Source organism: Adiantum capillus-veneris, chromosome 4 (genome assembly GCF_014529385.1).
Source record: "Adiantum capillus-veneris isolate H3 chromosome 4, ASM1452938v2, whole genome shotgun sequence".
NCBI lineage: Eukaryota > Viridiplantae > Streptophyta > Polypodiopsida > Polypodiales > Pteridaceae > Adiantum > Adiantum capillus-veneris.
Window position 1 is genome coordinate 48679184 of NC_140934.1, and position 10590 is coordinate 48689773.

The 10590-nt window shown below is 40.4% G+C and overlaps 1 protein-coding gene across 1 annotated transcript; it reads left to right on the forward strand.

The window, feature by feature from the left end:
• The first annotated feature begins 5755 nt into the window (after positions 1-5755).
• On the forward strand, positions 5756-8170 carry LOC147459120 (uncharacterized). The gene has a single exon (XM_086510453.1). The coding sequence runs from the start codon at positions 5922-5924 to the stop codon at positions 7917-7919; it is 1998 nt and encodes a 665-aa protein (XP_086366579.1). The 5' UTR covers positions 5756-5921; the 3' UTR covers positions 7920-8170.
• Positions 8171-10590: the final 2420 nt, after the last annotated feature.

Consider the following 10590-nt stretch of genomic DNA (forward strand, 5'->3'; position numbering starts at 1 on the left):
AATAATTAAACCTAAACCTAAAACTATAACCTAAACTTAAACTTAACCCGTTAACCTTAATAATCTAACATAAACGTATTAAGACAACCAAACCGTCATAATTAAACATAAACCTAACACTTTAACATAAACCTAAACCTAAATCGCTAACCCGAATAATCTTATCTAAACGTATTAAGATGGCCAAAGCTAATAAGATAGTCAAATTAAAGTCGTATTAAGATTGCATTCTAACACTAGTATTTACAACACCTACGACAGGCCACAACTTAAAAGTACAGCATAAGTTTTAAATAAAATTGTATAAAAATAAATTTTTTATAAATTAATCTAAACCAAAATAACTCAATAATTTTTTCAGAAAATATTTATGATTACAAAGTTTCAATATGTTTGTTTATGAATTATAACATTCAATCAAAATTTAAAAATAAAAAATTTCATATATTTTTTGATTTTTTTCTAAAAATGTGCGTGTGTGCTGTATTGAACTAAATACATATACACAAAAGAACATAACATTCAAAAAACAACCGGTTTTAGATAATTGAACAAAGATTTGTACAGAAATGACTCTGTTTTAGATTCATTTTTGTACAACATAATAAGAATGAAGCATCATTCCAATGATTTTATACAAAAGTAATAGAGTTGTTGAGGTCATCCCGGTTGAATCATCAGGGATCTTCATAGTCAAACTGCACCTTACGAAACCTTTTTAAGTCAAGATAGAGTTCTCACCTTTTTAATGGAGGAAGATGTAGGTAGTAGCTCATGTATCTCAAGGGTTTTAGTTGTTCAACATACATCACATGAGGTCCTATGTTTATATAGAGAAAGATAACTAGTAGGAAGGAATGAATCCCAAGAGGGAGCTCTAGAGGTAATGAAGGCACTCCCCTTCAAACTGAAGAGGAGAGACAACCCTAGGCAAATCCTCGCATCGAGGTAATGGTACAGGGGGAGGCAGAAAGGAAAGGACAGTACATGGCCAAAGCCAATCCAAATCAAATTGATGTGTTGCAGTGATAACAGAGCAACGAGCTACAGGGTCGCTGAACGAGGAGGGTTGGTAGAAGCACCATATAAGAGGGAGAAGGGAAATATCCAAGCTATATAGCATCGAGCACAAGGGATCTCGAAACAGTGCAACAAATCTAGCAACACAAATGCAAAAGCCCTGGAGAGAATGATTTAGGCACATTAAAGTTGCCACAACCCCACTTTTTTGTTATATTAAGGGGAGTATCCCGTGCCACTCCATGTTTTTCAGTAGTGCCACTCAAAGGGTATTGAGAGTTACTTGAATTAAAATTAGGACTTCCATTCTATTGAGAAAAAGGGTAATCTAGGGTGTTGTTCATTAGGGAAAAATTGTGAGTACATTTCATAACCAGTCGCATGATCCAAGCATTAGAAGAAACCTCCTACCAAAGATAGAAATTACCAGGCAAAGTCTCATGATAATCACCACAATACAATATAGCCATCATCTCCAAAAAGTAAAACATAAGCTAGATTACCCTATCGAGGGAGGTGCAAGGTAAAGACTCATGGTACTACTCCACAGGCTCTATCTTACCCAATGTGAGTCAACAATTATATACATCCAAAGTTAGCAAATTAAAGCAACTTCTTAGTTTCAAGCAAATGCCAAAAAAGTGACATCGTTAGCAAATTATGGCTGGATCAAGCAATCTTAGCCAAGTGAAGTGACTAAGTATTGACAAATGGTAAACACCTTGAAGACACTAAATTCATCAGATCATTTATTCATAGCAAAAGCCAGAACCTCCCATTGAGGGAAGTGCGAGATAAAGGCTCAAGGTAATCATCTACAAGACATTATAACCATTAGGTATATCAACAGTTCAAATGTAAATTTGTGTGTAGTTGGATGAAGCAATCCCAACAAGATGAAGTGACCAAGCGTGTGTGTGTGTGTGTGTACCAAGTGTGTAATTGTGTGTGTGTGTGTGTGTGTGTAACAAGATGAAGTGACCAAGATCAATTGCACGGCCACCCCCATCCGTATGGTTAGAATATCTCATGCTTATCATTCCTTTTTCTTGTAAAAATGGGAAATAGCTCACTATTTTAGGTCTCTTATTAGTCAAGGGATAATTAACCCTAATTTTACTCCCATTTTTAGGTTCTAAAACCCATATCCTTACAAAAGTCTTTTGATTAAAGTTTCGATAAATCAGAGTATCTAATTAGGAATAATTATACCAAAGAGCAAGCAATCCAATTCTTACGAATACCCATATCCTGACAAAAACCGTCTGATTGAAATCTGGATAAATTGGAGTAGCTACAACAATATCTTAAAACAAGATATCATAAAACTCAATTAACATTTCATATACAGCAATATGACATTTTGCATCTAATGGATAATACAGTAATTTAGATCAAAAATTTGATCTTTGATCATTACAAATTGATATCTTAATGTTGTATCTCTGTGTGTCCACCCTTTGGGATGAGCCTCCACTGCATCTACACGGAGAAGGATCTAGTTGTTAGCTGCATCCATACAAAAACATTCAGCACTTTGCAAGCATTTCCTTTTTTCAGTCTAATATAGCACATATGTTCAAACATGAATGAGAATCAATAACCATTACAAACCATGCCCGAGTCATCAAAACTTATCTACTAGTTGAAGCTAGCTCCATGCGTGCATGATAGGAGTTACTGTTTGCTTACCAGCTTGAATCAGAGAGAGAAAGATCTAAGTAGGTAAGTAGGTAAGGTAAAAAACTAATATGGACCACTTAGACTAAATTCGGGCAACATCTCGTTTAAAATTTGCACGAAGTTTCAAAATTTCCAATTAATGCCATCTCACAATGAGACCCTCCACTGGAGGTTTATATCTTACCAGACTTATCAGTTATCCATGAACCTTAGCAAGTATCAATGTACCTTACCCTTTGACATATATGTTTTTTTAAAAAGGAACTACCACAATTGGAATAATCACCCAAGTTTCTTCTTAATGTCTGAAAGAAAACTCAACCAATCATGAATATTCCATAACTTCTTCAATGCACTATAAGAAAAACAATTAATTATGTGAAGGCAACACAATCTACACTTTTCATTTCTACATAGTTCCCTAAAACACATCAATGTTAGATTATTCAAAAATCTCATCAAATGTTCCCAAGAAAGTCAAAATTTAGTTAAATTTAGGTTGATTATCATAATACTTTATGAGATGACAAACTCCTCACGTGACCTCAACCCCATTTCCTCTTTAGAACGAACTATTCTCAAAAACATAAGGTGCCATCTTTCTTGAGATTCTCCAAGGGATGTTTAAGGCTAAGACATCTTGACAAACCCACAATACCATAGATGAGATAGGTATAGTTTCTATGTTTTTTATGCACAACATAATTCAATTTTTCTACAAAACTCCCAAATTCTAAAGCATTGAGCTGAAAAAATCTTCATATGTTATATTAGTGACACTATTTCATTCAAGACAAAAAACTCTATACATAGCATGATTTTCTTGCAAAATCAATCACGAACAACTTTTAAATAGGTGCATGGGCACCTACCTGTGTAGGCATTGTAGCATATTGTCCTTATGATAGACAAAGAGCAAGCTATTGTGGTTCATGCCTCATCATTGAGAGAGCCGATATTTTCAAGCCAAGGCAGAGAGAGAGTCATCGATAGAGGGTGAGAATCCATTGTCCATCATCTATGCAAGAATATCATTTCCTGTGCCTGTTCGTGCGATGAGTCGATATGATACGCAGAACCAAAGATCCACGTCTGCATGTGCTAGCAGAGGGGTATCTCTTACGGGCAAGTCTAGGGTGATTTAGGACGGCTATGGTATGCCAAGAAGCACCCGATCAAGGGTGTGATGCTCACATAAGGGTATCTGTGTGTGTGTGTGTGTGTAACGCTCGCACGTAAAGCAAAGAACATGAGGAAAGTAGCTTAACACGTATAGCAGTGGTAGCGAGAATCACACACAGATGAGCACGAACATAGTTTGACCATATATAAAGGCTTAGTGCTAAGCCATTCAATTGCAAGTGCCATGCCTCACATACTGTGTGTACCTGGAGTCATTTATGAGGGTCCAAGTATAGATATGTATTATTATTATCAACTAAGCTTGGTTTTCAATGGCGTTATCCATATTAGGCATTCGGGTCAAGATACTAAAAATAGGAGACATTTTATATAAGTAAGTAGCATGTTTCGAGCTATACCTAGCTACCATGCTCCAAACATTGCATAGAGAAAACTGGAATCAGTTTTTCATTGAAGGTATAGGTAACTTGTGTAAGTCGAAATTCCATAGTCGTATACTAATATAGAAAAACCCGAGTAAGGAGAATTAACGCTATTCCACAAAGGGCATGTATGCTAAGCCTTGTGTATGGACTCATTTTAAGAGGGGACTAGTTTACTAGCACTTGTGTCCACTCATATGCCGGGGTAAAGGCAAGACTCAAATCTTTCTATGTGACAATTTTACCCGTATTTTCGATGGGATATACTTAAATGTATTGTGACAAGCAGCTCTTGATATATCTAAGCAACCAATACTCCAATTTACTATGAGAGAGAAGATAGTGTGTGTGTGTGTGTATGTGAACCGCTCATCCAGATGTGGGTATGCCCATGTAGATATGTGTGTGTGTGTGTGTGTGTGTGTGTGTGTGTGAGAGAGAGAGAGAGAGAGAGAGAGAGAGAGAGAGAGACTCTGTCATGATGACCTACCCCATCCCCCCACCCCGCCTCCTGGTCGCTCTCTGTTGGTGCCTGATTAGAAGTGTTGCATTCCTTCATTTGTGTTGGCACCCCAAAATATCTAAATGCTCACAAAAAGATAGATAGACAGACGGAGACACGTGTGTGTGTGTGTGGAGAGAGAGAGAGAGAGAGAGAGAGAGAGAGAGAGAGAGAGAGAGTCATTTTGCCTTTGAATTCCTTTCCCCTTGAATCTTCTCAGATTCCTCTTAATGAAACCCAAGAAAAGATTATGTTTGGAGCAAGGTATCTTGGGGGTACAAAGTGTGATTACTACACACCTACTGGGTCAATTGAAAATAAAACCTTCTATTACCCCAATATATTCCCTCCCCCATTTCCCTTACCCACTTTCTTCCTTCTCTTTCGGCTCCTCCTGCCTCGATCATGTACAATAGCCCTCCTTCTTTCTCTTTGCCCCCTCTTCGTCCTACCCCTAACTAGCAACGTAAATTCTGCCTCCGATGTCATTGAACAGAAAATACGAATGCCCTGCAGCCTTGGCTCGTCTAGCGAAGTGCCCATCGGCCTCACCTTGCATAGAGACAAAGACATAAATATGCGTGGAGATAGACAGAGAGAGAGAAACATGTGGAGAGAGATAGAGAAAGAGAGACGCTCAACAACCCTATCTCACAAAAGTGAGGCTCCAACCTTTCTAGAAGAAGCATTGAGAGAGAGAGAGAGAGAGAGAGAGAGAGAGAGAGAGAGAGAGAGAGAGTTTTTCACATCTATTAACATAATATGGCGGAGTACATAACCTTTTACACGTGTCTCTCTGCGAGATGAAAGCTAAACGCCAAGTGAGATGAAGGGGAGCGGGAGAGAGAGAGAAAGAGAGGTTGCCGAAGGCGACCGGTAGTACTCGAGCAATGTAAAGATTAAGATCTCCCAATGATTCTCTTCTGAAATGCATTTCCCAAAAATGGGCACTACGTACACTTTGAACAAACGCTTGCCACCGATCATAAAACACCTTATTAGAACAATATGCTAAGCAAGCTGCAAGAAGAAGACTGGAGGAGCAGTAAATTTTGGAGGTGGAGAAGAAAGAAGCAACCCTAGCGGCATTCGACGCAGCACAGCACACCGCCATAGCTGCTGCAGAGAGAACGAGGCTTTAGAGGAGGATCATGCCGGCTCGCCGGCCCCTTCTCATCGCCTATCCCTCCCCCGACGCCCGCGATGGCCTCTCCCTCCCCTTGTTCGCCTCCTCAAACTGTTCGCCCCTCAAAACTTCCAGGTACGAGCCTGCTGGATTCTCCTTTCATTCCCTCGCTCTACGCCTCTCTGGTTTAGAGCTCCTCCCAGATGACAAGCAGGAGAGCAGCGATGCCTCTTTGGCTTCAGATGATCGCTTCTCTTCCTCTTCTGATGCATTCCATTTCAAAAGTAAGAAAAAGGCTGCGTCTGGTCACGAGGAGCAGGATCATTACGCCCTGCTTGGCCTTAGCCACTTGCGGTACCTTGCCACAGAGGACCAAATCAGAAAATGCTACAGGGAAGCTGCTCTCAAGTTTCATCCTGATAAGCAAGGCGCTCTCTTGCTTCAGGAGGAAACCGAGGCAGGCAAGGCTGCTAAGAAGGAAGAGATTGATCAGCATTTCAAGGCCATCCAGAAAGCCTATGAGGTTCTCATTGATCCTGTGAAAAGACGTATTTTTGATTCAACAGATGAGTTTGATGATGTTGTTCCAGGTGATTGTGCACCGCACGAGTTCTACAAAGTGTTTGGTCCTGTGTTCATGAGGAATGCCCGATGGTCTATCATGCAACAAGTGCCTGTGCTGGGGGATGATGACACTCCCTTGCATGAGGTGGATAAGTTTTACGACTTTTGGAATAGTTTTAAAAGTTGGAGGGAGTTTCCTGATGCAAATGAATATGATCTTGAAGAGGCTGAAAGCAGAGAGCATAAGAGATGGATGGAAAGGCAAAATGCAAAACTGTCTGAGAAAGCTAGGAAAGAAGAGAGTGCTAGAATACGCTCTATTGTAGAGAATGCATACAAGAGGGACCCTAGGATACTGAGGAGAAAGGAAGAAGAGAAAGCTGAGAAACTAAGGAAGAAACAAGCAAAATTTCAGGCCAGGAAAGAGAAAGAAGAGGAGGCAGCAAGAGTGCTTGAAGAAGAGAGGCTCAGAAAGGAACTGGAAGAAAAGAAAGCTGCTGATGAAGCTGCTGCCCAGAGGAAAGTCAAAGAGAAAGAGAAAAAGCTATTAAGAAAGGAAAAGTCGAGGCTTCGTACAGCAGCTGCTGATGTTGTTGATCAGAAGATATCAGGGCTATGCGAGGAAGATGTTGAGACTTTGTGTTCTTCGTTAGATATTGATGAGCTGAGACGCTTATGTGAAGGGCTAGAAGGGAAAGATGCCCACAAGAAAGGACAGATCTTGAAGCAGGCTCTCAATAACACTAAGAGTTCTGGTTCCTCGATTTCCAATGGATCTGTGACAGATGATCAGGTAGGAGTGGCAAAAAGTAGTGAGGAAAACAAGCTGTTTAGCACTCTCAATGCAAATGAAAAGAAGGACAAGCCTTGGAGCAAGGAGGAGGTAGACCTATTACGCAAAGGCATGCAAAAGTATCCTAAAGGAACACCACAGAGATGGGAAGTAGTTTCCAGCTATATGGGAACAGATCGCTCTGTCGAAGAGATTTTGAAGGCCACAAAGACCGTTTTACTGCAAAAACCGGACTCGACAAAAGCATTTGATTCTTTTCTGGAGAAGAGAAAGGCTGGAAATGTGGTTATTGCATCGCCTCTGTCAACCCGTGATGAATTACAAGGTAGTCCTGAGCAGTCCTCCTCGAAGGTCGTAGAGAATGGTGACACAGGTGCGAAGAAAGCTGGGAAGTCCCCTACTGCCATTGCAGATGAAACAGGGAAGCGAGATGTTTCAAATGGGGACCTACCAACGGCAAATGGAAAGAGCAGCAAAGAGGAACCAGATGTATGGTCTGATGTGCAAGAAGGTGCCCTTGTCAAGGCAATGAAGGCTTTTCCAAAAGATACACCCCAAAGGTGGGACAGGATAGCTACGGCTGTGCCAGGAAAGACCAAAGCACAGTGTTTCAGAAAGTTTGCAGAGCTGAGGGAAAACTTCAGGTCCAAGAAAAGTGGTGATTAGGGCTCCGAGAGAGAGTTATTTGTTATAATAATTGATATAGTTTATGGAGTGGACCAACAGTCATTTGAATAATTTCTAATGTCTGTTCATGATTGTGAGTATATTTTTTTGGCTAACACCACTAACATCTAGTTTAACTTGCGTTCCTTGACAAGTTCAGATTTATACTTATGAAATCTTACTATGTGATACTTTGTAAAGACTCTAGCAGAGTTGAACTTTTGTTCTGGTAAGCACTTGTCTTTGGTGTACTCTACTTTTTAAGGCGAGCGTCATTGTTAGCAGAGATGAGCTGTTGGGTCTCAAATTTTGTGCAAAATTATCATGAATCGGTGTGCAGGGTTGCCGGTTGGTATGTTTCTTCATGGAATGGTTCCCATCAAGTTTGGCTTGGTTGTGGGTTTGTATTTTTCTAAGAAGAAACTTTGAGGTGATGCAACCGGGACATGTACTTGGGGGACTACTGATGAAAGGTCCCGTTAGTAAGCTAAGTGTTATCTGTATTGGAATGGTCCTTTTTTTGTTTTTCCCGACTGGTAGGCGCCCATCTGTTTTGAGAATCATTCACTCTGGGTATATTGTACTCCAAGTGGCTATGGGAATCTGCAGCTTGTTTGGTTGCATGTCAACAGCTCGGTACGGGCAATGGTGTTGTTTGAAGCAAGCACGGTATTCAGCCAATTGCAATGACCATGCTGTATGCTCAATAGTATCAGGGTGAATGGTCTTCATCGCCCCTCTTTTTTTCTGAGAGCTCCCTGCTTGAACCCTCAGGCAATCCATCAGGGGAACTGGCTGTGACTGCCTATTATTGGCTGATGAAGGGGAGATTGTCTGTCATGCAAGGATGGACTCAGTTTCAGCAACGTCCATTAGTAAGATTACAGCCTTCTCCACAGTTTTTCTTTAGTGAGAGTTGGATGAGGCAGCTCCCTGTGTTAACAAGAGTATAATGCCAGCTACATATTTGTTCGTATCACATTTACTCGCAGATTCTGTTGCTATTGTGCAATTGGTGCTGATGTGCTTTTGAACTGTTCATTAAATTATTTACATGGCTCCTCAAGTTAGTGTTGAAGCATTTTGTGCATTGACCATATGAGCATATGTGATGTTGGCCCTACTTCAGGGAATGGCAAAATTTTGGTTCTACCTTTGTTGGCATTGCCAGAGGCAGTTGCTAATGCATCATTTTGATGTTTTTATACAAAAATGTGGCCTTGAATCTCCGGCCACAAGTAGAATTTCTCTATCATGCAAACCCTCTAGTCTCCGTGTTTGTGTGCTCGCTGTATGCATGCGACAGAGAGAGAAAGAGAGACAGAGATGGCTTTTCTGTACTACACGGGGGCCCCTATGGACGCCTTCTTTGTAGCAGCTAACTGTGTCTTTACAAGCAGCCAAAATTCAGTTCTTACCAGCTCAATTGCAGCAGTCAATTGTGCTGTCGTTGATTTGTATGGGTTGGCAATATTCGAGATGGCACAGGCATTTTCTCCGATATCACAATCTATTGGTAGGACTGGTTCTAACGTTTGTTATTGCCATAACCTTCTCGGTGATAGTAACATCACTATGGCCAGAAAAATAATATTGGAAAGATGCTTCACCTAACTTTGTATTTCTGCACGTGTACTAAAGTATTTCTTCCTGCGCTCCCCATGGATTTTAGCAGAGTTGTTTCAAGCGTGCACGCCGCAATCTCCTTGTAGTCAAGTTTTGAAAAAGAGCCAAATGATGGCTGCCTTTGAAACGTTCTTGGTGTTTTGCCTCCACACTATATTACACTGGCAGATTTGTAAATATGGGGCAAATTTGTATAGCCGGCTGCTGCCAGCTCACCCTTGGGCTGCCAAATAAACACCCCCCCCCCCCCCCTTTCCTCGAATTTCCGCTCCACTGTTGATCCAATTTGAAGTGGCCCGAGCGATATAGTGATGATGGTGGTTTGCTCCGCATAAATCCATCATAGTTGTCTAGTAAAAGAGAGACCAGGGGTAGATAAATACATTTTCAATAACCGAAGAAAACAAGGGCAAACTTGAAATTCTATCAGTTTATAGGTCAAAATTTGAAACTTTTGTTGGCAATTACACTAAAACTTGTGTAAATTTTCCGGTTTTCTTCAAGGCAAGCTCAAAATCTAATCGGGATTTTATAACTTGAGCCGGTTAAAATACATTGTACCCCGGTTTTTTTCTTACCACGGAGAGAGACCACTTTTCCAAGTAAGGCTATAGGAGAAAAGCTTAGAAGTAAGCTTCTAGGAATGAAGCGTTATTCATTTGGGTCCATTTCATTAATTTGTTTAGAATGCCAACGTGACCCTTCACCTTGTTTTTTTGGGTTAAAGCTCCTGACAATAGTAGGTTTTTATTCCTTTTCTTTTTCTTTGTAAATTTCTAGATTTAGTTTGAACCTTAACGAAATAAATCTACAAATTGACACATAAGTAGAAAAAAGGATTTGCATTATACACCTTTTAGACTATATACGTAAGGATTTGCATGAATCATTTAGACAACATACATATGGCAACTACGTAAATAAAATATACCAACGACAAACCATCCTCGCCTCAGCAACACACCTTTCAATCTCCTTGTGAAATCTCTCTCTCATGCGAGCATCTTGTGTGCAATCGTCTTGCTCTCACTTGTGTAAAGCTAGA

What these genes read in the sequence shown, in the direction of transcription:
- LOC147459120 (XM_086510453.1), top strand. Translation starts at nt 5,922, where the DNA reads ATGCCGGCTCGCCGGCCCCTTCTCATCGCCTATCCCTCCCCCGACGCC.